The 27,982-nt window shown below is 52.2% G+C and overlaps 1 protein-coding gene, 1 long non-coding RNA gene and 1 pseudogene across 4 annotated transcripts in view; 2 read left to right on the forward strand and 1 right to left on the reverse strand.

Moving 5' to 3' along the window:
• The first annotated feature begins 2,651 nt into the window (after positions 1-2,651).
• LOC308475372 (hemoglobin subunit beta-1-like) overlaps positions 2,652-27,982 on the forward strand; it is a 114,597-nt gene continuing 89,266 nt past the window's right edge. Inside the window, exons 1-3 of one of the 2 annotated variants that reach the window (XM_081002491.1) lie at positions 2,652-2,810; positions 3,176-3,398; positions 4,319-4,572. In XM_081002491.1, the coding sequence (XP_080858617.1) occupies positions 2,719-2,810; positions 3,176-3,398; positions 4,319-4,447 (444 nt within the window). In that variant the 5' untranslated portion in view covers positions 2,652-2,718 and the 3' untranslated portion in view covers positions 4,448-4,572. Of the gene's footprint in view, positions 2,811-3,175; positions 3,399-4,318; positions 4,573-27,982 lie in introns of those variants that run through there. The other variant, XM_081002490.1, reaches the window with a different exon arrangement.
• LOC308475451 lies at positions 11,004-14,131 on the reverse strand. Its single transcript, XR_013985209.1, has 3 exons — positions 12,387-14,131; positions 12,089-12,264; positions 11,004-11,217 (listed from the first exon to the last, which is right to left on the reverse strand). It is a non-coding gene; the product is annotated as an uncharacterized lncRNA (long non-coding RNA).
• Positions 20,310-27,860, forward strand: LOC308476314 (hemoglobin subunit beta-1 pseudogene; annotated as a pseudogene). The gene is made up of 3 exons (XR_013991618.1): positions 20,310-20,402; positions 22,086-22,184; positions 27,552-27,860. The product of XR_013991618.1 is annotated as a hemoglobin subunit beta-1 pseudogene (transcript).

Here is a 27,982-nt window from a genome sequence, read left to right on the forward strand (position 1 = left end):
CCCAGAGCAAGTCTCTCCTCCTGCAATTCCAGCACCTGGCATTCGGAAGCATCGCTGCCTCTGACTGTGGAGGCAGAGAAGAGTTTGGATTTGATATTCCGCTTTATCACTATCCTAAGGAGTCTGAAAGCGGCTAACATTCTTCTTTCCCTTCCTCCCCCACAACAAACACTCTGTGAAGTGAGTGAGGCTGAGAGACTTCAGAGAAGTGTGACTGGCCCAAGGTCACCCAGCAGCTGCATGTGGAGGAGTGGGGAAGCGAACCCAGTTCACCAGCTTACAAGTCCACTGCTCTTAACCACTACACCTCACTGGCCCTGGTGGCTTCTGGGAACATGGCCAGAGATGCCCCCCCAGGCCCTGGGGGCAGCAGCAGGGCTCCCCCACCTTAGGACCCCCCCCCAAGTCCAGTTCAGTTGCTGCACAAGTCCAGGAAACTCCTGTCTCAACCAGCCTCCCTTTTTCAAGCATCTGCCGGCCACTTGCCCCCAGTGGACCTCGGAGATCTTGGGCGCCAAGGAGGATGAAGGCTGGTGTCTGTGGGGAGAGGCAGCAGAGGGCTCTGCCCAGGGGGGCCCGGGGGGGGCCTCCGTGGGGCCTGGTCAGAGAGGACCAGCTGGATGCTCAGGGGCCCAGAAGTCTCTGGGTGGCCCAGGGGAGGGGAGACTCTCCTGAGCCCCCCTGGCAGAAAAGGGGGAAGGAGGGCACTCTAAAATGATCCAGGGGAGGGGGCAGCTGCCCTGTGGGGAAAGGCTGGCGTTTGGGGGCCTTTTTAGTTTAGAGAAAAGGGGAGAGTAAAAGGCGAAACGACAGGAGGTTTATAAACCGACGCCTGGCCTGGAGAAAGTGGAAGAGAGAAGCTTTCCTCCCTCTCTAGAACTTCTGACATGTCAGGAAGAGATTCAGCACTGATTACAAAGTCCTTCTTCATGCAGCACGGAGTTAATCTGTGGAACTCCCTGCCACAGGAGGCAGAGATGCCCACCAACTTGGATGGCTCTGAAAGAAGATCGGACAATTTCGTGGAGGAAGAGGGGGCTGCCAATGGCTGCTGCCAGGAGGGCTCTGCTGTGGCTCCGCAGTCAGTTGGGGGCAAAGATCCTTCTGAGGAGGGGGGAAAGGGCCTCTTGGGCTCAGGTTCTGGGGGCTGGTTTCCCTTGGGAGAATTCTGGCCCATCCTGTGGCCAATGTGGGCATGCTGGCCACCTCAGAAGGGCCTCATCCTGTCTGGCACCCTCTTCCCTGCAGGGGCCAACTGGACACCTCTTCTGCAGCCCTCTCCCCACCCAGGTTCCCCAGGGAAGGAGACAGGTAGACTGCCTCTGCAGCTGGAGGCATTGCGCGGCCACAGAGACAAATGTGGCAAGTTACTTTAAACTCTTGTTTTTTATTTTTATTATTAGTAGTAGTAGTTGGTGGCTCCCAACAGAATATTAAGTATAATAAAGCGATAAAACACCAAACATTCAAAACTTCCCTAAAGAGGGCTGCCTTCAGATGTCTTCTAAAAGTCGGACAGTTGTTTATTTCCTTGACATCTGGTGGGAGGGCGTTCCACAGGGCGGGGGCCACTACCGAGGAGGCGCTTTGAGCTTGCAGCCCCTCCGGGGACCTTGCCGGGAAGGGTGGATCATAAATAAATACTCCCCCTGCACCAGCCTCTCCATGAAGCTCCAAGGGCTGCCCTTCACAGTCAATGAGAGACACACGGCAGAGAGCCAACTGTGAACATTCACAGACCTTCTTCTCCAGCTCTGGAGTCTAGTCTCTCGGTGCTTGAAAGCCATCCACTCCCAGCTCTGTTTCCTTCCATGGAGCTGGCATGGCTGGCTTCAGGGGCTCTTCCCAGCCCAAGGAAGGCACATGGCAGAGAGCTAGCTCTTTCTTGCCCAATATAACACTCGCTAGGATGCAGCTCTTCCCAGGTCTGCGCTCTATGAGCAGCTGCAACAACAGGGGCGACTCTCCCTCCCTCCGTTTATGCTCTGCGCCTGCACAGAAGCTCCCTCTGCCCTTCCCTCTTCAGTCCCCTCCTGGTTCTGGGAGACGGAGGTTCAGGAGAAGGTGGGGAAGCCCCTGGCCCTTCCCTGGCCTGGCCTGCCTCATCTTCCTCTTCCTCCAGCTCTGAAGCATCCCCTGCCTCCGACGCTTGCCTCCCGACTGGCCCAGTTCCCCACAAATCACTGCCCCCCTCTTTCAAGCCAGACTCCAGCCCCTCTTCCCCCGGCGTCCTGCCAATCGTAGACACCCCCTTTTTGGAGGCTCATTGAGGGAAGCTCTGGGTTTGAGTCATCCCGGACATTTCCCTTGTGGCTCCCATTGCGCCTTCATCTGTGCAATGGGTCTAAATGCCACATGAGATCTGTGGGGTGTGTTTTGCCCCTGCAAAATGGCTCTCGGAGTGTGAGCTTCCGGGGAGTCTCCTGGGCTGTGTGCTCAGTCCTGGTCCTGCTGCTTGCGAGGAGATGATAAAGAGAGCAGCTGGGGCCTGATGTCTTCTAGAGAGAAGCAGCTATCTGGGGCCTCCTGCTCGGCCCAGGGTGCCACACCCCACGGCCAGCCTCTTCCCCCCTCCTGCTCCTCAGCCCCACCAAGCTGGGCCCCAGAGGAGGAGGAGGAGCTTTGGCCCAGGGTATAAAAGGCTCCAGCCTGGAAGGAGCTCCAGCTCAGCCCAGAAGGTTTTCTCCAGCAGCCGAGAGAAGCTCACAGCCAGCCATCATGGTGCACTGGACCGCCGAAGAGAAGCAGCTCATCAGCAATTGCTGGAGCAAAGTGGACGTGGCCGCCATGGGTGGGGATACCCTTGCCTGGTAAGGCCAGGGGTGGTTGCCTCTCTGGGCAGGCTGGGCAGGCTCTCCTCTTTCCACCTGGAGAATGACCATCCATGCCTCTCCCGGTGTGGTGTAGTGGTTAAGAGTGGTGGACTCGTAATCTGAGGAACCGGGTTCGCATCTCCGCTCCTCCACATGCAGCTGCTGGGTGACCTTGGGCCAGTCACACTTCTCTGAAGTCTCTCAGCCCCACTCACCTCACAGAGTGTTTGGGGGAGGAAGGGAAAGGAGAACGTTAGCCGCTGTGAGACTCCTTCGGGTAGTGATAAAGCGGGATCTCAAATCCAAACTCTTTCTCCTCCTCCTCCTCCTCTTCTTCTTTCTCCTTCCTTCCTTCTCTCCAGCTTGCTGATCGTCTTCCCCTGGACCCAGAGATTATTCATGCACTTTGGGGACCTCTCCAGCCCTGCCGCCATCTGTGCCAACACCAAAGTCCAGCAGCACGGCCACAAGGTCCTGGCCTCCTTCGAAGAGGCCATCAAGAACCTGGACAAGATCAAGGAGACCTTTGCCAAGCTGAGCGAGCTTCACTGCGACAAGCTCCACGTGGACCCCGTCAACTTCGGGGTGAGCCTGCCTGCCCCCAAGGGCTGCCTGGGGGAGGGCGGGGGGATGGGTGCCTGAGGTCCCCTCTGCAGGGTCGCAATCCCCTGAGGGAATCTCACCCTCTGCTTAACAACCTCCAGTGAAGGAGAGTCTTCCAAGGGAGTCCGTAAAAGCTCCTAATATTCAGAAAGTTCCTCTTAATATCTAATGGGAATCTCCTTTCTTGTTGTTTAAATCCATTGGTTCGGATCCTGCCCTCTTGCGCACCAGAAAACAAATTCCAGCCTTCTCTTTTCTCATGCGTTTAACTTGTTTTGAACTTTGTGTGATTTTACCGTATTATTTTTATGTGATGCATTTTTTATGGAGCAGCGACATAAATCAATGAATTTTAACTAAACCCACATACCCAAGTAGGGGAGAGTTCCTGGCTATCTTTCACAATCCTCGTGGCGTCATCTCCTGGCGAGTCAGCGTGGGCTCCCCTCATCCGTGGGCACCTTCAGCCACGCCCTGAGCAAGCCAACCCCTTTACCTCGGAAAGAAGGGCAACTCGATGGACTCTCTTGCCTTCTGGCCCTTCAAATGGAGCCTGTGGGCCTTTGCCCTTCCTCCTTCTGACTTGTCCCTGGTCAAGCAAGGATCTGTCCGGCTAGGAGAGGCCGAGCCCAGGAGGTCCCTGGCAGGGGCCAGTTTGCTTCTTGGCACCAAACCTCTCCTGGCATGGCAATGCCAGCCTGGGACGGTGTGGGGTTCTGTCTGTTGCCTCCTGGACCAGCCTCCTTCCAGGGGACCCCAAACCCCTTCATCCATCCCAGCTGGCCTTTGGGCTTGACCCCACAGCCGCCAGCTGTGGCTGTGTGGGGTGGGGGTTGTGGGGAGAGGGCGTTCCGCACACGGGCCCCCTGGCGGAAGGAGTCACCCCCTCTTTTCTCTTCCAGCTCCTGGGAGAGGTCCTCATCACCATGCTGGCCGCGCGCTTTGGGAAGGAATTCACCCCTGCTTACCACCATGCCTTCCACAAGCTGGTCAAGGTGGTGGCTCATGCGCTGGCCCTCCGGTACCACTGAGACACCCCCAGGGAGAAGCGGCTGCCTCCTGCTGGTCTCGCCACCCACCGGGTGGGGTGGGGGACACCCCTTCCTGCCCCAATGTGACGCTTGACCCTCTAATAAATCCTTCCTCTGCAATCTGACCTGGTTTCCTGTGTCTCTTTCTCTGGGACGGGGGGGGGGGACAGGCCTGGGGGGAAGACCCCTCCTGTTAGCTGGCTGGCGGTGGGCTAGAAAAGTGGGGGGGGGGCTTCTCTGTCCTCTGTCACTCAAGAGGAACCATTGAGCACCAGTGGGGGGTGTTTCAGGGCAATCTTCCCTCTTCTTATTCCTTTTGTTTAAGCATTTTTAGTAATTTCCAATGATTCAAGTTCCAACATTAACAACCTTGCCGCTGGTTCTGTTTTGCAGTTTATGATCTCATCTTTTCTAGCACGCACCTGTACTTTAGTCCAATTAAGCTCTAATTAACAAGAGAACCTCTGCTTCTTATTGGTGGCACAGGAGGTTTTTTGGCAGGCAAAGTGCTTTTGCACTCAGCGCCTCCCTGCCGCCCACAATCCATGCCAGAACGAGAGCCAGGTATTGAGACGAACTGCAAGGGAAGCCCTTTCCCTCCTGTCTCTGGGTGAAAATTGCAAGGATAATTACCCCCCAATAATCCTTGTTTTGCTCTTCCCTCTTCAGTCCGGTCCTGGTTCTGGGAGATGGAGGTTCAGGAGAAGGTGGGGAAGCCCCTGGCCCTTCCCTGGCCTGCCTCATCCTCCTCTTCCTCCAGCTCTGAAGCGTCCCCTGCTTCCGACTCTTGCCTCCCGACTGGCCCAGTTCCCCACAAATCACTGCCCCCCTCTTTCAAGCCAGACTCCAGCCCCTCTTCCCCCGGCGTCCTGCCAATCGTAGACACCCCCTTTTTGGAGGCTCATTGAGGGAAGCTCTGGGTTTGAGTCATCCCGGACATTTCCCTTGTGGCTCCCATTGCTCCTTCATCTGTGCAATGGGTCTAAATGCCACATGAGATCTGTGGGGTGTGTTTTGCCCCTGCAAAATGGCTCTCGGACTGTGAGCTTCCAGGGAGTCTCCTGGGCTGTGTGCTCAGTCCTGGTCCTGCTGCTTGCGAGGAGATGATAAAGAGAGCAGCTGGGGCCTGATGTCTTCTAGAGAGAAGCAGCTATCTGGGGCCTCCTGCTTGGCCCAGGGCGCCACACCCCACGGCCAGCCTCTTCCCCCCTCCTGCTCCTCAGCCCCACCAAGCTGGGCCCCAGAGGAGGAGGAGGAGCTTTGGCCCAGGGTATAAAAGGCTCCAGCCCTGGAAGGAGCTCCGGTTCAGCCCAGCTCAGTTGTGGTGGTGAAGCGGTGTGTGGTGGGTCAGGCATGGAAGGCGGAGAAGGAGGGCTGAGAGCGGCGGTGGCTGTGAGGCTCGGTCAGCACGTTGCCTCCCTTCCCATCGGACAGCCCCACTCCCATTCCTACTTGCATGCAAACAGGAAGGGGCGGGGATCCGTCAGCTGGGAAGGGAGGCTTCCCGTTGCCTAACTGAGAGATCCCTGCCCCCTCCTGCTTGCACACAAGCTCAGATAGGCAGCGTGAAGCCTCGTGAAGCCTCCCTTCCTGGTTGAGAGATCCCCGCCCTGCTCCTGCTTGCACGCAAGTAGGAGTTGGGAGGCTGCTCTGATAGGCAGCATGAAGCCCCCCTTCACAGCTTAGTTGCTGGCATCAGGGAAGGTGGAGGCAGCCCGGAAGCTGCATCTTGGAGCCCCTGCGACACCATCATATGGGGACTTCCAAGCAGCTCCTGAAGCCAGCCAGAGCCAACTGCTCTGGGCTGCTGAGACTGCCGCTGCTGCGTTTCCCAGGGACATTAGATGAAATCCGGGGACATTCCGGGAATGGAATTTGTCCGGGGACTTATTTGCAAACCCGGGGACTGTCCCCGGGAAACAGGGACGTCTCGTAACCCTGTCCCAGCCCACAGGCATCCATCATGGTGCACTGGAAGGCCGAAGAGAAGCAGCTCATCAACACTGCCTGGAGGAAAGTGGATGTGAAGTGAAGGAGTGAAGCAGTCGGGAAAACAGAGGGGGCATTTGGGGGTGGGAGAGAAGGCAGCTTTTAAATCTGTATTGAATTTGTATTCATTTGGTGACAACTTGTTAAAAATTATGGGAGATCGATGAAAATAATTGGCAAAATAAAATCTAAGGGATGCATTCAAAGCAACATAATTTAGAGGGAACTAAAATATTGCTAAGGGACGCAGGTGGCGCCGTGGGTTAAACCACAGAGCCTAGGACTTGCAGATCAGAAAGTTGGCGGTTCGAATCCCCGCAATGGGGTGAGCTCCCGTTGCTCGGTCCCTGCTCCTGCCCACCTAGCAGTTCACACTAGTGCAAGTAGATAAATAGGTACCGCTCCGGCGGGAAGTTAAACAGCGTTTCCGTGCACTGCTCTGGTTCGCCAGAAGCGGCTTCGTCATGCTGGCCACATGACCCGGAAGCTGTACGCTGGCTCCCTCGGCCAATAAAGCGAAATGAGCGCCGCAACCCCAGAGTCGGCCACGACTGGACCTAATGGTCAGGGGTCCATTTACCTTAAAATATTGCTAACCGCCACCCCAATCTCCAAAATGTGCAGGACGCCATGAGTTTCAGGCGCTTACCAAGAATTCATATTCCTTGGAATGAAGGTCAGAGGAGACTGGGGTCCCTTTTAAAAATCTGCTTTTATTTCCATATATATACAAGCTGAGCATAGGCTGGAGGAGCTCATAGCACTGCACCCCACAAGGTCTTGGTCCCCCCCCCCCCAGTCCCAGGCTTGGAAGCAGCCGCTCCCCCTGTGGCTTTTGTCCTTCTGACTGCCAGCCAGGTGTCCTCGGGCGCAGAGCAAGCGCCTTCCTTGCACCCTCAGGCCATTCGCTGGCCCAGAAAGCTGCCTGCCTCCTTCAGCAAAGGATTACCGTAATTTTTTTTTTACACACTTTCGTCCAATTTTATTCCACCTCCATAAACTTGGGGTTTTTGCAGAAATTCAAGCCTCCCTGGTTTGGCTTACAAACCATGGACAGAAGATTCCTTTGATAAATAATGGCTGAACTTGTAATAAACTAATCATACCCACACAGGAAGCATGGGAATTAGAAGGGACTCTCTCCAGCATCACACGGGCTAAGCCACCCACCCGAAACTCAAAACAATATTTTAGAATAAGACATTGCAAAGGAATGTCAAGTATACAGAGGACATTTAGCAAAACAATGAACTTAAACAATTATCTTTAACGAAACATTCCTAAGGGAGGTCAATAAAACACAGCAGAGCAGAAACGGCTTGGAGTCATGCACCGCTTGGAGACTGGGGTGGCACGTAGCAATATTTTAGTTCGCTTTTAATTACATTGCTTTGAATACCTACTTTAGGTTTTATTTTGCCTTGAACATGGCTGTTTGACCTCTGGCCCCAGTATCCAACAACTCAGCCTCACTAGTGCGGACTGTTAGAATTCCTGCTCCACGGTTGCAGTCATGGGATTTTTGTCTATCACATGACGGTGTATGTTTTGACTCCACAGAGTGGGAAGTGACGGAGACAGGATGTTTGTGTTACTCTGTTCTGTGAAGTGGGACTATTGTTCTTTTTCTCTTTGCTGTCTGATGCTAGAGAGAGAGGGAGCCATGGTGCAGTGCTCCCTGTCTGTTTATATGTAAATAAAGTAGATTAGCCAAAATGCTGAGTTGCTGAGCTCTGTTACACAAGCTGTGAAGACTCTGGGAATCCCTAAGTGTGCCGGTGTCTGTTGGCATTGGTCGCTGTGATGTTTGGGCTGAAGAAAGCTAATGAAGCTCCCGAACGATCAACCAGGAGGGAGGGAACATGCCAATCGGGCACGTGTCTCTGCCAGGGTCCTACTCGGGTGTAGAACAAGCTCCTGACAGAAGATGAAACACCTAGGGGTTTTTTTTTGTATAAATATATAATATACACTCCCCCCTAACACTGCCAATCTTCTAGCGCCACCCACCCTTTACATTTCACCAAATTTAATCCTCAGTTTTACACACAACCAGCTCATTAAGAAATATGCGCAATCCTTTTCTCTTCTTTTCTGTCTGAAAGTCTCAGAAGCCGTCAAGATGCTACACAATGTGGTCCCTCCTGTCCCTTTCGCTGCTCTTATTTCCACCTTCAGGCTGATGAAGTGAACATGCGTGAGGGCCGACCACAGTTGTTGACGTTTTCTTAGGTTTGAAGTTTGCTTGTTTTGGAATTTTACCAGAGAAAATAAACTGCTGCAGGGGCCTGTCGCTTCCGACTCTCCCTCTGCTTTTCTCTCCCCATGCTGTGAAACCTGAATGTAAGCTCCCTGGGGCAGAGTCCTGTCCTACACTCCAAGGCCCCTCAATTGTTAAACCAATAATAATAATAATAATAATAATAATAATAATAATAATCTGAAAGTACACTTAATTATCCTTAAGTGCCTCAATTATCCTCAATAGCCAAGCGATTGAAACTCTGTTTGCAATGTTTTCTTAGGCCCTGCTTCCTCCCAGACAACATTCACACCTTCCTCCCTTACCTGGCCTTGAACAGGGCTGTCCGACCTCCGGCCCCCATAACCAGCAACTCAGCCTCACTAGCGCGGACTGCAGAGGGTGAACATGAAACCCCTAGAGGTGTTTTGTATAAATATATAATATACAGCCCCACTGCAAACACTGCCAATCTTCTAGCGCCACCCACCCTTCACATTCCTCCAAATTTAATCCTCAATTTTACATACAGCCAGCTCATTAAGAAATATGCAGAATCCATTTCTCTTCTTTTGCGTCTCAAAAGCCGTCAAGATGCTGCACAATGTGGTCCCTCCTGTCCCTATCGCTGTTCTTGTTTCCACCTTCAGGCTCCAAGGAGGTGGGCTGATGTAATCTCCACAAAATCCTGGTCTCCTCTCCTTCCTCCCCCCTGAACTCATAAATCTTCCTGCTTAGCAGACAGTCGATCCAGTTGTCACCCCTCTTTTCTTCTTTACTGCTTTTATTTCTCAGGAGGAAGTCCCAAGGGGGGAACAAAATCCCTCAAAAGTCCCTCAAGGTTGTTGCTCTCCATCTTCTTTCAGGCAAAGTCCTTACTTCTAAAACTAATCCATGGCAAAGAGGCAAATTTAAAGTCCGCTCCTCCCGAAATCTTTGCATTCCTTGCTTCAGGGGAAGGGACATGACGCAGATCCCGAAAAAGCCCCATAACTTAAAAGATTCCCTCCCCTGCTTGCCCCGTTCAAGCAAAGCAGAAATCAGCATCTTTCCAAAGAGATGCTTTTCTCCTGCATCAGAAGTCAGGATCTCTTCCACGGGGGCGTGTGCCTCTTCGCTTGCCAATTGTGTCTCCATTCAAAGCTGTTCCCCGCCCTCCCCACGGGAGTTGGCCAGGGCTGTTTGGGGACAGTTTGAAATCCTTTGCTGAAGGAGGCAGGCAGCTTTCTGGGCCAGCGAATGGCCTGAGGGCGCAAGGAAGGCGCTTGCTCTGCGCCCGAGGACACCTGGCTGGCAGTCAGAAGGACAAAAGCCACAGGGGGAGCGGCTGCTTCCAAGCCTGGGACTGGGGGAGAACCTCGCCTCTGCTTCGTCTGGGAGACAGGGTTTTCCATCCTGGCTCACCCCCCCCCCCAAAATAAATTACCGGGCGAGCGCGGGTCGTGCCCTTTCGATACCCTCGGAAGGTTAGGGGAGACCTGCCCCATACCCCCATAGACCTCCGCCTGGGACCCCCAAAGGGCGACTTGCCGGGTTCGCTGCCCCCCTGGCGTTTTATTTTGGATCGCTTTGTTTGATGTTCCAATGAAGGTGGTAAATTCTTTTGATGCTATTATGGGTGTGAAATATGTAGGCGGGGTGTTTATTGGGTTGTCTTTGTTTTTATTTGATTATGTGTTTTGTGTTTTTATATCGTAATTCCATCCTGTGAACCTCCAAATTTAATAAACAAATAAATGGATAAAACGAAATGAATTCCCCCCTCTCTCTGCCGATCAAGAGGCAGCTCCATCCCTGACACCCATCTGGAAAGAGGCAGGGAGGGGCATTGCGGGGGGGGGGGAGTGGCCCTTGGGGGTCTCTCTGGGTGGCCCCTGTTGGTACCCCCACCCCTTATTCAGAGGGATGGATTCCAGAGCAGGGGAAGGGTCCGCAACACCCTCTGAGTCTCTCACCCCCAATTTCTCCAGAGCAGGAAGATCAGAGAGGGCAACTGAGCAGAACTGGGTGGGGAGATGACGGGGGGGGGGGCGATTGGGGCATGGGGGGGTCAGTCTGGCAGGAGCTTTGAGGATGAAGGATTTGGGGAAACAGCGGGGGTCCCTGGCTCCGAAAAGCACTCCAGCTTCAGGGAGGGGGGCAAAGTGCCACAGAGTCCTGAACCCCCCCCCCCAGTGGTGCTCAATGGTTCCTCTTGAGTGACAGAGAAGCCCCCCCTTTCCCAGCCCCCCAACTAACAGGAGGTGTTTCTACACCCCACGCCCAGGCCAGTCCCCTCCCTCCATCCCAGAGAAGGAGACACAGGAAACCAGGTCATATTGCAGAGGGAGGATTTATTAGAGGGTCAAGCGTCACATGGGGCCTGGAAGGGGAGACCAGCAGGAGGCGGCCGCTTCTCCCTGGGGTGTCTCAGTGGGACCGGCAGGCCAGCGCATGAGCCACCACCCCGACCAGCTTGTGGAAGGCATGGTGGCAAGCAGGGGTGAATTCCTGTCCAAGGGGGGGCTAGCAGGAGGGTGATGAGGACCTCGCCCAGGAGCTGGAAGAGAAAAGAGGGGGTGACTCCTTCTGCCAGGGGGCCCATGCGTGGGACACCCTCTCCCCACAACAGATCCCACAACAGATTCAACAGATTGAGACTGAATCCTGACAAGACAGAAGCACTGTTTAGGGTGGACTGGGGGCAAGCGGGTGTCTGGGGGACTCCCTGGTCCTGAATGGGGTAACTGTGCCCCTGAAGGACCAGGTGCGCAGCCTGGGAGTCATTTTGGACTCACAGCGGTCCATGGAGGCACAGGTCATTTCTGTGTCCAGGGCAGCTGTCTCCCAGCTCCATCTGGTCCACAGGATAAGACCCTACCTGCCCGCAGACTGTCTCACCAGAGTGGTGCATGCTCTAGTTATCTCCCGCTTGGACTACTGCAATGCCCCCCATGTGGGGCTACCTTTGAAGGTGACGCGGAAACTGCAACTAATCCAGAATGCGGCAGCTAGACTGGTGACTGGCAGTGGCTGTTAAGATCGCTGAGCACAATTCAAAGTTTTGGTGTTGACCTTGAAAGCCCTAAAAGGCCTCAGCCCTGTATACCCAAAGGAGGGTCTCCACCCCCATTGTTCAGCCCAGACTCTGAGGTCCAGCTCCCTTCTGGCAGTTCCCTCACTGTGAGAGGTGAGGTTACAGGGAACCAGGCAGAGGGCCTTCTCGGTTGTGGCGCCCGCCCTGTGGAATGCCCTCCCACCAGATGTCAGGGAAATAAACAACTAACTGAAATCTGAAGGCAACCCCGTATCAGGAAATTTTTAATGTCTAATCTTTTATGTCCTGTGAGCCACCCAGAGTGACACACACACACACGGCACCCCCAGTCCCTCCTGCCAGGCAGCCCCTTGGGGTGGGGGAGCAGCCTCACCCTGAAGTTGACGGGGTCCAGGTGGAAATTGTCGCACAGCAGTTCAGGCAGCTCGGAAAAAGCCTCCTTGACCTCGTGCAAAGAGGGCTGGAGAGGTTCCTAATGAGAGGGCAGGGCTGGAGCTGTTCCCGAAGCGAGCGAAGAGCCTCTGGCACCAGGGGTAGACCACCAGCAGGCTGCAGAGAAGGAACAAAGGAAGGAAGGAAGGAAAAAGGGAGAGGCATGGATGGTTATTATCCAGGTGGAAAGAGGAGCACCTGCCCAACCTGCCTAGAGAGGCAACCACCCCTGGACTTACCAGCCAAGGACTTCTGCACTATTGACGTCCTGAACCAAATTGAAGTTGATCTGCATTTCGGCCATGATGGCTGGCTGTGGGCTGGGAGCTTCTCTCGGCTGCTGGAGAAAACCTTCTGGGCTGAGCTGGAGCTTCTTCCAGGGCTGGAGCCTTTTATACCCTGCGCCAAAGCTCCTCCTCCCAGATTTACAGAAGCCGACCTGGTTTCTGATTTGATCTAAGAATGTCCTGCTTTTCCTTAAGACATGCCTATTTTCCCCTGAGAAATCCTGGAGGGTATGGAGTAATGCCACCCCTGTGCCAAGGAGACAAGCAAGTATAAAGGCTTTAGAAGACATCTGAAGGCAGCCCCAAAGGACCGTCTCCACCCCCATCGCTCAGCCCAGACACTGAGGTCCTCCTCCTCCGGTGATTCAGCTACAGGGTACCAGGCAAAGGGCCTTCTTGGCAGTGGCTCCCTCCCCGTGGAAAGACATCAGATGTCAACCTGGGTGGCCTGAAAGACGGACTAGACAGATTCATGGAGGAAAAGCTCTAATAATAATAATAATAAATTTTATTTATATCCCGCCCTCCCCAGCCGAAGCCGGGCTCAGGGCGGCTAACAACAATAAAACAGTACAAAAGTACAGCACAAACAACACTCTAAAATCATTCATTATAAAATTAATTAATTCAAGCCACTGGCAACCATTGGGCCAGAGCTCCGCGAAGATTGCCGAGGGAGGGAGTCAGGCTGTGCCCTGGCCAAAGGCCTGGTGGAACAGCTCTGTCTTGCAGGCCCTGCGGAAAGATGTCAAGTCCCACAGGGCCCTGGTCTCTTGTGACAGAGTGTTCCACCAGATCGGAGCCACGGCTGAAAAAGCCCTAATGGCTCCTAGTCCGGCTGGCTCTGCTCTCCCTCCACCATCAGAGGCAGCGATGCTTCTGAATCCCACTTGCAGGAAACGGCGTCAAGGGAGAGGCTCTGGGGCTCCAATCCTGCTTGCCCATTGGGGTCCATAGTTGGCCATTGGGAGAAGAGGATCCTGGACTCAATGGGTCTCCTTTGGCCTGACCAAGAAGGCTCTGACTTTTGTCATTCCCAAGGAACTCTGGGAAATGGAGTTCTGTGAGGGAGCACTAGGAATTTCCAAGAGAACTTTCAGCAGACATTCTAGACCTTCAAGTCCCCAGAATTCTGCAATTGTTTGTTAAATTTTCTCAAGCCTATAAAACTTGATTGTGTGTATTTGCCTTGACTGATTCAGGTGACCTTTCAAGGGGCGCAGAATCATCTTTCTCCTGAGAAATGTCTGCCTGTGGCCTCAACTTTTCTGGTTGTATGACTTTGGGTCACTTTAGAAGTCTCCAATTCTTTCGTCATTCCTGCTCCCTTTTGTACACCTCATCTGCTTCAAAGCCCATATTTCGAATGAAGCTCTTGCTCAGGGATGGGGAACCTGAGGTCTTCCGGATGTGGTCTGACTCTGCTTCCCATTGGCAGGCAGTGGGCTCTCAATCCCTGCCCTTGTTGAACCTCCCTGTCTTCCTACCCCTGCCGCTTCCAACTCTCCCTCTGCTGTTCTCTCCCCACGCTGTCAAACCTGAATGTGAGCTCCCTGGGGCAGAGTCCTGTCCTACATTCCAAGGGCCCTCAATTGATACATGGTGAAGTAATAATCATCATCTGTAAGTGCACTTAATTATCCTCAATGGGCTCAATTATCCTCAAGCGATTGCAACTCTGTTTGCAATGCTTTCTTGGGCCCTGGCACAGATCAGGGCATGTGGCCAGGATTGCCCAGGGCCACCCCTGTCATTGGGAGTGAGGTGGCTGCTTCAGGGGCAGATGCTGGGCTGGAGGACACAGTGGTGAGGCATCGTAGGACAAACACAGCCTGCCACCCCCAAGCTGGCTTGCTGCTTTCAGGTGCAGGAGAGAACATTGTCCCATCTCCAGCACTGAAGAAAGAGATTGAGCTTCCAGCTGAATCACGGGAGCTGCAGTTTGTTAATTATTGTGGCTCTTTGAGGGGGTAAACTACACTTCCCAGAAGTCTTTGGGGGGAATCATGTGCTTTCACTGTACGTTGAGTACAGAGCCTGAGAAGATTTGGGTTTCCCCATCCTTGCTGAGGGTGGGGACAAAACCCACCACCCTCATGCCCTGGCTGACCACCATCAGTGACAGAGCACTGGGCTAAATGGAGCTTGATCCAATCGGACAGGGCAGTTTCAAATTTCCCAGGAACTCGCCCTAAAGCCCTGCCAGAGGTATCTATTTCTCTGTGATGGGAGTTACTTGTGAGTAAGACCCATCAAATTCAAGAAGACACCCATCTAGCTAGACACGCCGAGAACTGCGCTGTTACTTGTTGCCCTTAAATCCCATTTTTATTGGCCATGATTAACATGATTAACTTGATGGAAATCTCTGTCTCCCAGACGAAGCAGAGGCGAGGTTCTCCCCCAGTCCCAGGCTTGGAAGCAGCCGCTCCCCCTGTGGCTTTTGTCCTTCTGACTGCCAGCCAGGTGTCCTCGGGCGCAGAGCAAGCGCCTTCCTTGCACCCTCAGGCCATTCGCTGGCCTAGAAAGCTGTCTGGTTCCTTCAGCAAAGGATTTCAACCCTCGCTGGGTCCAGGAATGAGAAGGGACTCGCTCCAGCATCATACAGGCTAAACCATCCACCCGAAACTCAAAACAATATTTCAGAATAAGATATTACATTCACAGCAGCAGAAGACGACCTTTCCGTGGACCTTGGGCACAGTGGCTACCAGGCTCCTTTAACCCAGCCCATGGCACACTGTCAAATGCCACATGGGGGGAAAGCGGGACCCCATCTTCTGGGGCCGCACTCCTGCGTGAATCACGTGACCCACACAAGGTCCCTGGTTCCCCCAATGTGCTTTTTTGAGGGGAGATCGCATTCCAACATCGCCTGAGAGCAGGGGGCCCCAAATGACTGCCATGCTCACGCAGGGAAAAATGAGATGTCCCGTTTGTTCTGGCACAGTTGAGGGGATATGGTCTGAGCCACTGAGTGCCTGTGACTGGGGGAGGGGAGAGCAAAGCACGGGAGGGGGAGGGGGGCTGGGGGGCTTCCGTTGGACATCTGGTTGGCCAGTGGGAGCAACGGGAGCCCAGCTCTCCTCATTTGTTTATTTCCTTCATTCATATGTATTTATAAAAACATTTCATATTCATTTATAAAAATATTTGTACACCACTGTGTCATACAAAACTATATCCAAGAGATTTACACCAGTAAATACATAATACCTGTTTAACCTTTGAAAAAGTGAACAACAGACATCAATTAACCATTTGCAAAAGGATGCGTTCTTAATTGCCTACACTGTCCGGGAGGAATAGAAATGTTTTCAGCAGGCAACTAAAGCTTTGCATGGAAGGTGCCCCCTGAATCTCCAGTGGCAGAGAGTTCCACTGGCCTGAGGACATGAAAGGTTCAGTTTCTCTCTGTTGTCAAACGAGTCTCGCCCACAACCAGTGATGCTCCTGCAGACTGAGTTATGCTCCTTTAATTCCAATGCTCGCTTGGCGAAAGTTTATTTTTGCTGTGTCAGAATCGCTGCTGCTTGGGTGATCTGCAGCAGAGTCATTTTCACCTCCTCCTGAGCAACAGGTCGGCCTCTTGCAGCCGGAGCTATCAGGGGGAGCCAGGCCTGACTCAGCAGGAGGCTGGGCAGATCTGCAAAATCATCCCTGCATATGGAGCTCATGCAGCAAGCCAGGAGGGGGGGGGGGAGAGCCCATGGGTGGTGAAGAGAAGGGGCTGCAGGATCAGGACCCTGAATCAGGGACCGTGCACCACAGCCTTCCAGAAAGGGATGCCTGAGCAGCTCCTGTTCCAGCCCTGTGAAGAAAGCAAGGGGAGCTCTGAGTGGAGAGGAGAGGCAGCTACAAGGCGCCATGATAGGACTGCATCATCATCATCATCCAAATTGGTAGGCCACCCTATACCCGCAGGTCTCAGGCGGTTTACAGGATAAAAGCACAACGTAAAAACACGAAATGCACATTGAAAACAGAAGCAGCCCAATATGTGCCATGGACTTGGGGAGTGTTGAAGGAGAGGCAGCTGTCGTCGGGTGCAGGATAAAGGGGCAAGGAGACTTGCACTCGAACCCCGCCAAAAAGCTCGCCTCTTTTTTGGCCTGGCCCACCTCCCAGGGTCTTTGTGGGGATTAATTGGGACAAGAAGACCCATATCCCAAACTCCTTCGCAGATTACTAGGACACAACGAGGATTGATAAACGAGAGACTACTCCTAGTTCTAAGCATGACATTCAAGGCAGGCCCTCCAAGCGTCCCTCTTTCCCAGTTTCTGATTTGATCCCGGAATGTCCCACTTTCCCTTAGGATATCCCTGTTTTCACCAGGGAAATGGTGGAGGGTATGGAGTTATGCAACCCCCGAGCCAAGGAAATAAGTAACTATACGACCTTTAGAAGACATCTGAAGGCAGCCCTGGAAAGGGAAGTTTTTGAATGTTTTATTGTGTTTTTGTATATGTTGGAAGCCGCTAAGAGTGGCTGCGGCAACCCAGTCAGATGGGTAGGGCATGATTTATATTCTCTTATGGAATAGGATGTCCCTATCTTCACCAGATGGAGAGGTATGTCAGGGCAGCCGGCACTTTGATGCAACAGCCACGTGGCATCCATTAAGAGGGACCGCTGCCCAATCGACTGTTTCAGCCCACTCCCCAGCCTGGTGCCAACGCCATGCAGCCTACAGTGTTTGCGCAACACACAAGTTACGACAGCCGTCCTTGGACTGAGTCCCACGTGCTGAGTTACTAGCAGAGCAGGTTGGCTTTGCAAGAGCCAAGAGATCCAGAAACTTAATCGTAGACCTGTAAGGGACTCCAGGGGTCATCTAGTCCAGCCCCCTGCAACGCAGGAATCTCAGCTGAAGCATCCCTGGCAGTTGGCTATCCAAACTCTGTTTAAAAACCTCCAAGGAAGGAGAGTCCACCTCCGCTTGTGGGAGTCTGTTGCACTGCTGAACTGTTCTTACTGTCAGAGAGTGTTTCCAAATGATCAGCCGGAATCTCCTTTCTTGCATCTTGAAGCCTTTGGTTCGAGTCCTGCCCTCCAGAGCAGGAGAAAACAAGCACGCTCCCTCCTCCATGGGACAACCCTTGAGATATTTGAAGATGGCTCTCATATCTCCTCTCCGTCTCCTCTTCTCCAGGCTTCAACCGCTCCTCATACGGCTTGCCTTCCAGACCCTTGATCACCCTGGTCTCCCTCCTCTGCACACCTTCCAGCTTGTCCACATCCTTCTTAAACTGTGGTGGCCAGAAGTGGACACAGTGTTCCAGGTGTGGTCAGACCAAGGCAGAAGAGAGCAGGACTGTGACTTCCCTGGATCTGGACACTAGACTTCTGTGGAAGCAGACTAGAATAGCATTCCCCTTTTTTTGCTGCTGCATCACACTGTGGACTCATGTTGAGCTTGTGGTCCACCAAGACCCCTAGATCCTTTTCACATGTACTGCTAGTAAGCCAGGTCTCCCCCACATTACACTGATTTTTATTTCTCCATTCCAATTATGCATAAAATAGTCTTTTCAAGTCTTTTCTGCTTTTTCATATATTTCTTGATCATCTAATAAATTATCATTCAGTCTCCAACGAAAAGTCTATTCCTATAATTTCACACAAAATTGGATTATGATCTGAAAGAGTTTTTGGATGTCTGTTAAGGTCATTTTGAATCCCGATTGTGTTTTCTGCGGCATTAGCTACCATTCCCAGTTTGGTGTCATCTGGAAATTGGATGAGCATCCCCTCAATTCCTTCATCCAGGTCCTTTATAAAGACGTCAAACAACAACAGACCCAGGACAGCACACTGCGCACACGACTTATCACTTCTCCCCAGGTTGATGAGGAACCATTAAGGAGTCCTCTTTGGGTTTGGTCTGTCAACCAGCTACCAATCCACCAAATAGTTACCTTGTTCAACCTCCATTTCAACAGCTTCCTCGCTAGAATATCATGGGGGATTTTGTCAAAAGCCTCACTGAATTCAAGATACACTATGTCCACAGCATTCCCCTGATCCACCAAGTTTGTACCTCCGTCTAGAAAAGAGAAAAAATCAATCAGATTGGTCTGGCTGACTTATTTTGGGGAAACCTATGCTGGGTCTCAGTAATCGCAGCATCTTTTCCTAAACGCTCATAGACCCACTGTTGATTTATCTAACAGGCTGAGCAAAAGAGCAACTGCTCTGGCTTACCTTCCGCTTCAGTTGGGGAACTCAAGCCCAGATCCTCAGTTATAGACGGCCCAGAGAGCCCTCTTGGCTCTGCAGATCAGCTCATCCAGCTGACGGGACAAACGACCTTCCAGCCATCTTCAGCAGCCAGGATCACATACCCTCCAGCATTTCTCTGATGATAAGAGGGCCGTCCATCAGGCTAGCAATTCCCTCTGCCAAAAGAGGAAGACAGCTGATTGACGGGCAGCTTTCAGGCCCTGATCATGCACAAGACCTTTGGTGCTGTTTTCTCACAGGAAAGTGTTTCTGGTTTGGTTTTGTTCAGAACTTTCCCCAGCCCTGCATCTGGGAACTGGTCAGTCAAATAACCAGGCAGCAACAGGACATAGAAACCCAACTCAAGTGCTTTTCATATCAACGTTGAGGATCTTTTATGCTTTGCAGTGCACCAGTTACTCCACTAATGTTTTGATTTGCTTTTGCTAAGGAATTATGGTGCATCAACACCAGAAATTTAATCACCTGCAAATCACTTCTGCTCCTTGCACTAAATAACTTTGGGTGCCGTAGGTTTCTTGAGTTTATATTTCTGTTAAGATACCACTGACACTTTTACATGACTACACGCCCCAAGGCTGGTAGGAAGGATGAATCTTCAGTGGGAGATCTGCTCAGTTGTCCGCTGGGTGCCGTCTGGGGGACAGCCTGTCCTTTGGGTTGTGGGGAATGAATTCAGCCACGGTCTGGGGGGGGGCATGTGTTCTTTCCCCATGAGCTCAAGCGTGTGCTGGGTGAATCCTCCGCAAAGGACACCCCCTTCCATTGCTGCTTTCTCTAGCAGCACTTGTCATGGCGGACTAGCATGGCCTTTCTTAATGGCGCTGCAACTTGCAAAGCTCATCAGGAGCATAACGGGGCAATGGATTAGGCACCTCTGAGAAGCCCAGAAATGCTGCCTGATGGTTAGCAATGAATAATCTAGCACAGTCCTTCAAAGGAAGTCCCTATTATTCCCATTTGACAGATAAGAACATACAGTGGAATCCAAACTAAGTTTGTTGAGCTTAGAACTCATCAAGATCAAGTTAATCATGGCCAATACAAATGGGATTTAAGGGCAACAAGTAACAGTGCAGTTGTCTGCGTGTCTAGCTAGAGGGGTGTCTTCTTGAATTTGATGGGTCTTACTCACAGGTACTGGGATACGGGTGGTGCTGTGGGTCAAACCACAGAGCCTAGGACTTGCGGATCAGGAGGTCGGCGGTTCAAATCCCAGCGACGGGGTGAACTGCCATTGCTCGGTCCCTGCTCCTGCCAACCCAGCAGTTCAAAATCATGTCAAAGTGCAAGTAGATAAATAGGTACCGCTCCGGCGGGAAGGTAAACAGTGTTTCCGTGCGCAGCTCTGGTTCACCAGAAGTGGCTTAGTCATGCTGGCCACATGACCCGGAAGCTGTATGTCAGCTGCCTCGGCCAATAAAGTGAGATGAGCGCCACAACCCCAGAGTCATCCACGACTGGACCTAATGGTCAGGGGTCACTTTACCTTTACCTTTTTACTCACAGTTAACTCGCATCACAGAGAAATAGATACCTCTGGCAGGGCTTTAGGGCGAGTTCCTGGAAAATTTGAAACTGCCCTGTCAGATTGGACCAAGCTCCATTTAGCCCAGTGCTCTGTCACTGATGGTGGTCAGCCAGGGCATGAGGGTGATGGGTTTTGTCCCCACCCTCAGCAAGGATGTGGAAACCCAAATCTTCTCAGGCTCTGTACTCAACGTACAGTGAAAGCACATGATTCCCCCCAAAGACTTCTGGGAAGTGTAGTTTACCCCCTCAAAGAGCCACAATAATTAACAAACTGCAGCTCCCGTGATTCAGCTGGAAGCTCAATCTCTTTCTTCAGTGCTGGAGATGGGACAATGTTCTCTCCTGCACCTGAAGGCAGCAAGCCAGCTTGGGGGTGGCAGGCTGTGTTTGTCCTACGATGCCTCACCACTGTGTCCTCCAGCCCAGCATCTGCCCCTGAAGCAGCCACCTCACTCCCAATGACAGGGGTGGCCCTGGGCAATCCTGGCCACATGCCCTGATCGGTACCAGGGCCCAAGAAAGCATTGCAAACAGAGTTGCAATCACTTGAGGATAATTGAGCCCATTGAGGATAATTAAGTGTACTTTCAGATTATTATTATTATTATTTCACCATTTATCAACTGAGGGCCCTTGGAATGTAGGACAGGACTCTGCCCCAGGGAGCTCACATTCAGGTTTGACAGCGTGGGGAGAGAACAGCAGAGGGAGAGTTGGAAGCGGCAGGGGTAGGAAGACAGGGAGGTTCAACAAGGGCAGGGATTGGGAGCCTATGGACTGTCAGCTGGCAGTGGGGATGGGAAGCAGAGTCAGACCACATTCGGAAGACCTCTGGTTCCCCATCCCTGAACAAAAGCTTTGTTCGAAATATGGGCTTTGAAGCAGAACAGGTGTACAAAAGGGGGAAGGAGCAAAGAAAGAATTGAGGACTTCTAATGTGACCCAAAGTCATACAACCAGAAAAGTTGAGGTCACAAGCAGGCGTTTCTCAGGAGAAAGATGATTCTGTGCCCCTTGAAATGTCCCCTGAATCAGTCAAGGCAAATACACCCATGGGATTCAGAAGCATCGCTGCCTCTGATGGTGGAGGGAGAGCAGAGCCAGCCGGACTAGGAGCCATTAGAGCTTCTCCTCCATGAATGTGTCTAGTCCGTCTTTCAGGCCACCCAGGTTGACATCTGATGTCTTTCCACAGGGAGGGAGCCACTGCTAAGAAGGCCCTTTGCCTGGTACCCTGTAGCTGAATCACCGGAGGAGGAGGACCTCAGTGTCCAGGCCAAGCGATTGGGGTGGAGACGCTCCTTTGGGGCTGCCTTCAGATGTCTTCCAAAGCCTTTATTCTTGCTTGTCTCCTTGGCACAGGGGTGGCATTACTCCATACCCTCCAGGATTTCTCAGAGGAAAATAGGCATGTCTAAAGGAAAATTGCATTCTTTGATCAAATCAGAAACCAGGACAGCTTCTGTAAATCCTGGAGGAGGAGCTTTGGCGCAGGGTATAAAAGGCTTCAGCCCTGGAAGAAGCTCCAGCTCAGCCCAGAAGGTTTTCTCCAGCAGCCGAGAGAAGCTCCCAGCCCACGGCCAGCCATCATGGAAACCGTCATGATGACAGTCGACGTGGCCCCCTCGGATGGGGATACCCTTGAATGGTAAGGCCAGGCGCTGGTTGCCTCTCTAGGCAGGTTGGGCAGAAACTCCTCTTTCCACCTGGATAATAACCATCCATGCCTCTCTTTTTATCCTTCCTTCCTTCCTTCCTTCCTTCCTTCCTTCCTTCCTTCCTTCCTTCTCTCCAGCTTGTTGATCGTCTTCCCCTGGACCCAGCGTTTGTTCCGTAAATTCGGGGACCTCTCTGACCCTGCCCGCTCATTAGGAACCTCTCCAGCCCTTCTTGCACAAGGTCAAGGAGGCTTTTTCCGAGCTGCGTGAACTGCTCTGCGACAAGCTCCACGTGGACCCCCTCAACGTCAGGGTGAGGCTGCTCCCCCGCCCCAAGGGGCTGCCTGGCGGGGTGTGTGTGTGTGTGTGCCGTGTGTGTGTGTCACTCTGGGTGGCTTACAGGACATAAAACATGGTAAGACATTAGACATTTCCTGTTACAGGGTTGCATTCAGATTTCAGTTAGTTTTTCATTTCCTTGACATCTGGTGGGAGGGCATTCCACAGGGCGGGGGCCACAACCGAGAAGGCCTTCTGCCTGTTTCTCTGTAATCTCACCTCTCACAGGGAGGGAACCACCAAAAGGGTCGCCTTCAAAGGTAGTGCCACATAGAGTGCATTGCAGTAGTCCAAGCAGGAGATAGCCAGAGCATGCACCACTCTGGCGAGACAAGCTGAGGGCGGGTGGGGTCTCATCCTGTGGACCAGATGGAGCTGGTACAAAACTGCCCTGGACACAGAATTCACCTGCACTTCCATGGACAGCTGTGAGTCCAAAATGACTCCCAAGGTGCGCACCTGGTCCTTCAGGGGCACAGTTACCCCGTTTAGGACCAGGGAGTCCCCCACACCCGCCTGCCTCCTGTCCCCCCAAAACAGTACTTTTGTCTTGTCAGGATTCAGCCTCAATCTGTTGAATCTGCTGTGGGATCTGCCCCCTGGCAGAAGGAGTCACCCCCTCTTTTCTCTTCCAGCTCCTGTCGAAGTCCTCATCACCCACCCCACCCACTCCCTTTGGACAGGAATTCATCTCTGCTTACCACCATGCCTTCCACAAGCTGGTCAGGGTGGTGGCTCATGCACTGGCCTGCCGGTCCCACTGAGACACCCCCCAGGGAGAAGCGGCCGCCTCCTTCTGCTCTCGCCACCCACCAGGTTTGGTGGGGGCCACCCCTTCCAGCCCCCCTGTGACGCTTCACCCTCTAATAAATCCTCCCTCTGCAATCTGACCTGGCTTCCTGTGTCTTCTTCTCTGGGACGGAGGGAGGGGACAGGCCTGGGGGTGGGGAGTTAGTTGGGGGGGCTGGGAAAGGGGGGGTCTCTGTCAGTCAAGAGGAATCATTCAGCACCAGTGGGGGGTTTTAGGGCGCTATGGCATTTTGCCCCCACCCAAGCTGCAGTGCTTTTCAGAGCCAGAGACCCCTGCTGTGTCCCCAAATCTTTTATCCCCAAAATTCCTGGCAAGGTCCCCCCCCCATGCTCCCAGGGCCCCCCCTGGTCTCATTGGTTGTCTCCCCACCCATTTCTTGGTGTTTGACCCTGGTCTGTTGCCCTCTCTGATCTTCCTGCTCTGGAGAAACTGGGGGTGAGAGACTCAGAGGGTGTTGCGGACCCTTCCCCTGCTCTGGATTCCATCCCTCTGAATAAGGGGTGGGGGTACTGTTAACGGAAAATCTGAGGGCTCCCTTGGACAAAAAAACAAAGACACCAACCAGAGCAATTGGAAGCAAATCAGCAGCCAGTAGGCTTGGTCTTTATTGAAGAAAGACTGTTGCGACAGGACTCCCACCGCCCACGAGGTGAAGCAAGATGGACGCCCCGAACAAAGGAAGACCCCAACTTTTATTAGTTCCTAATCCCCTAAGTTACACCCCTAGAAATACATCATATTTACATCATGACTACATTAAAAACAGGAGGAGCCAGAGGAGGGGTCGCACAGGTAATCCGAGTATCCTGACACCTGGCGGGGGCCCCCCTCCCCTCCTTACCATAAGCCTTTCCGGAGAACAAAGGGAAGGGCGCAGTTTCCTGCCCCCTGAGGGGACTCCGGTCACAGTCCCTTTGTCATAGTCCGTGCTGAATACACTAGCATATGCAGTTCATTGTGTCCTTGATAGTCTTTCGTCTGAGCCCATCAAGGCGACTATCAGGGTTGCTGTGTCAACAGGGGAAGGGCTGCAGAGTACGTGCCTGCTCGGTCAAGGGATTATGGCTGATTGGCAACAAGCCACCCCCCTTTGACAGTCCTTGTAATATGGAGTAGAATAAAAGTGGTCCGATGAGAATCCGACGTACGGTTGATTTATGGTGAATTTATGAAGAATACCGTCGCTGTTCAAGCACTTTCACTCCTCAGGAAGTGGTTGCTACATTTTGATTAGATCAGTCACGGTCAATTGAACCCGGAAACTTTGTATTAGGAAGCTGTCAAAGACAGAGAAGCGAGGGTCCGCTGCCTGCAGTACCAGCGTGGCCGCCACAAGGGGCGCTGTTCGGTAACACTGATTGGCTGAAACGGCTGCCGGCTGACCTGGAGTTTATGCGCCCGGTCTACTCGTAATAAAGATAGGGCAGAGCGGAACGTGGAAGAAATACATAGAAATAAAAGCTATTTTAAAGAAAATCAGCGCTTCCTTATTTACGGAAGGCTATCGTCTGTTGAGGTGATGCCCCTCTAGAAGGGGCATCGCCCTGTTTAGGGAGATGGGAGGTGTGTGGTGCTTGTGCATTACAGTGTAATGAAGGGGGGGGGGGTCTTCCGGCGACAGTACCAACATGGCCACCCAGGGAGACCCCCAAGGGCCACTCCCCCCCACAATGCCCCTCCCTGCCTCTTTCCAGATGGGTGTCGGGGACGGAGCTGCCTCTTGATCGGCAGGGAGAGGGGGGAATTCATTTCGTTTTATCCATTTATTTGTTCATTAAATCTGGGGGTTCACAGGATGAAATTACGATATAAAAACACAAAACACATAGTCAAATAAAAACAAATACAACCCAATAAACACCCCTGCCTACATATTTCACACCCATAATAACATCAAAAGAATTTACCGCCTTCATTGAAACATCAAACAAAGCGATCCAAAATAAAACGCCAGAGGGGTAGCGAACCCAGCAATTCACCCTTTGGGGGTCCCAGGCGGAGGTCTATGGGGGGAAAGGGGCAGGTCTCCCCTAACCTTCCGAGCGTATCGAAAGGGCACGACCCGCGCTCGTCCGGTAATTTATTTTGGGGGGGGGGGGTTGTGAGCCAGGATGGAAAAGCCTGTCTCCCAGACGAAGCAGAGGCGAGGTTCTCCCCCAGTCCCAGGCTTGGAAGCAGCCGCTCCCCCTGTGGCTTTTGTCCTTCTGACTGCCAGCCAGGTGTCCTCGGGCGCAGAGCAAGCGCCTTCCTTGCGCCCTCAGGCCATTCGCTGGCCCAGAAAGCTGCCTGGCTCCTTCAGCAAAGGATTTCATTTTTTTTTAAAAATGATATTTATTAAGGTTTCAAAAAAAAGAATTACATAAATAAAAAGAAAGGAAAAAAAATACAAAAATAAAAATAAAAGGAAAATACAAAATACAGAAAAAAGATAAAAAACACTTAAAAAAATATATCAGTCTTTCCATGCCTTACATTCATTTCCTTGCTTCCCGGACCTCCTCACACCTCCCTTTTTTGTATTCCAATTCAGTTAGTTAATTCAGCAATTTCTTTCCCTCTTTGTTTTTATCTTAATCCTTTAACATAATATCTTAAAACTTTGGATTCTCACCTGTTAACAGTCCATTTTTACATACACCTTTATAACATTGCTGCTTAAACCACTTAAGTTCATTCTGACATCATTCTAACATTCATTAATTTTGCAATATTTCTGTAAATAGTCTTTAAATTTCTTCCAATCTTCTTCCACCGACCTTCAGCAAAGGATTTCAAACTGTCCCCGAACAGCCCTGGCCAACTCCCGTGGGGAGGGCGGGGAACAGCTTTGAATGGAGACACAATTGGCAAGCGAAGAGGCACACGCCCCCATGGAAGAGATCCTGACTTCTGCTGCAGGAGAAAAGCATCTGTGTGGAAAGACGCTGATTTCTGCTTTGCTTGAACTGGGCAAGGAGGGGAGGGAATCTTTTAAGTTATGGGGCTTTTTCGGGATCTGCATCATCTCCCTTCCCCTGAAGCAAGGAATGCAAAGATTTCGGGAAGAGCGGACTTTATATTTGCCTCTTTGTCATGGATTAATTTTAGAAGTCAGGACTTTGCCTGAAAGAAGATGGAGAGCAACAACCTTGAGGGACTTTTGAGGGATTTTGTTCCCCCCTTGGGACTTCCTCCTGAGAAATAAAAGCAGTAAAGAAGAAAAGAGGGGTGACAACTGGATCGACTGTCTGCGAAGCAGGAAGATTTATGAGTTTAGGGGGGAGGAAGGAGAGGAGACCAGGATTTTGTGGAGATTACATCAGCCCACCTCCTTGGAGCCTGAAGGTGGAAACAAGAACAGCGATAGGGACAGGAGGGACCACATTGTGAAGCATCTTGACGGCTTTTGAGACGCAAAAGAAGAGAAATGGATTCTGCATATTTCTTAATGAGCTGGTTGTATGTAAAATTGAGGATTAAATTTGGAGGAATGTGAAGGGTGGGTGGCACTAGAAGATTGGCAGTGTTACAGGAGGGGATCCATATTATATATTTATACAAAACACCCCTGGGGGTTTCATGTTCACCCTCTGCAGTCCGCGCTAGTGAGGCTGAGTTGCTGGTTATGGGGGCCAGTTTCAATGGCTTATCTCTTGAGGATAATTGAGTCAATTAAGGATAATTAAGTGTACTTTCAGATTATTATTATTTCACCATTTATCAATTGGAATGTAGGACAGGACTCTGCCCCAGGGAGCTCACATTCAGGTTTGACAGTGTGGGGAGAGAACAGCAGAGGGAGAGTTGGAAGTGGCAGGGGTAGGAAGACAGGGAGGTTAAACATGGGCAGGGATTGGGAGCCCACTGCCTGCCAATGGGAAGCAGAGTCAGACCACATCCGGAAGACCTCAGGTTCCCCATCCCTGTGCCAGAGCTGCGTTCAAAATATGGGCCCCAGGATCTGGACCTCAGGGTCTGGACTAAACAATGTGGGGGGAGACGCTCCTGTGGGTATACAGGGCTGAGGCCTTTTAGGGCTTTCAAGGTCAACACCAAAACTTTGAATTGTGGTCGGCAGTCTTAGCAGCCCCTCCCAGTCACCAGTCTAGCTGCCGCATTCTGGATTTGTTGCAGTTTCCGTATCACCTTGAAAGGTAGCCCCACATAGAGTGCATTGCAGTAGTCCAAGTGGGAGATAACTAGAGCATGCACCACTCTGGCCAGACAGTCAGGGAGGGTCTCATCCTGTGTACCAGATGGAGCTGGGAGACAGCCTCTCTGGACACAGAATTAACCTGCACCTCCATGGACAGCTGTGAGTCCAAAATGACTCCCAGGCTGTGCACCTGGTCCTACAGAGGCACAGTAGCCCCATTCAGGACCAGGGAGTCCCCCACACCTGCCCGTTCCCTGTCCCCCAAGAACAGTACTTCTGTCTTTTCAGCATTCAACCTCAGTCTGTTGAATCCGTTGTGGGATCTGTTGTGGGTAGAGGGCGACCCACACATGAACCCCCTGGCAAAAGGAGTCGCCCTCTCTTTTCTCTTCTAGCACCAGGGCGAAGTCCTCATCACCCTCCTGGCTGCCGACTTTGGGAAGGAATTCAGCCCTGCTTACCACCATGCCTTCCACAAGCTGGTTGGGGTGGTGGCACATGCGCTGGCCTGCCGGTCCCACTGACACACCCCCAGGGAGAAGCGGCCGCCTCCTGCTGATCTCGCCACCCCCCAGGGAAGAAGAGGAGCCTTCCTTTGTCCAGTGCTTCTTCCTGCTTCTTCCATGTGGTAGTTTGAAGTCTTATTGCAACAATAAAGATCAGGCTAAGTGGCTGCTGTTTTGCTCCAATACTCTTGACTGGTGTCTTTGTTTGACAATCCAAGTGAGCCTGGGGGATGTTCCTGTAACAGGAGGTATGTCAGGGGAGCCGACACTTTGATGCAACAGCCACGTGGCATCCATTAAGAGGGACCGCTGCCCAATCG

The sequence above is a fragment of the Podarcis pityusensis genome (genome assembly GCF_964106645.2).
Source record: "Podarcis pityusensis genome assembly, chromosome: 4".
NCBI lineage: Eukaryota > Metazoa > Chordata > Lepidosauria > Squamata > Lacertidae > Podarcis > Podarcis pityusensis.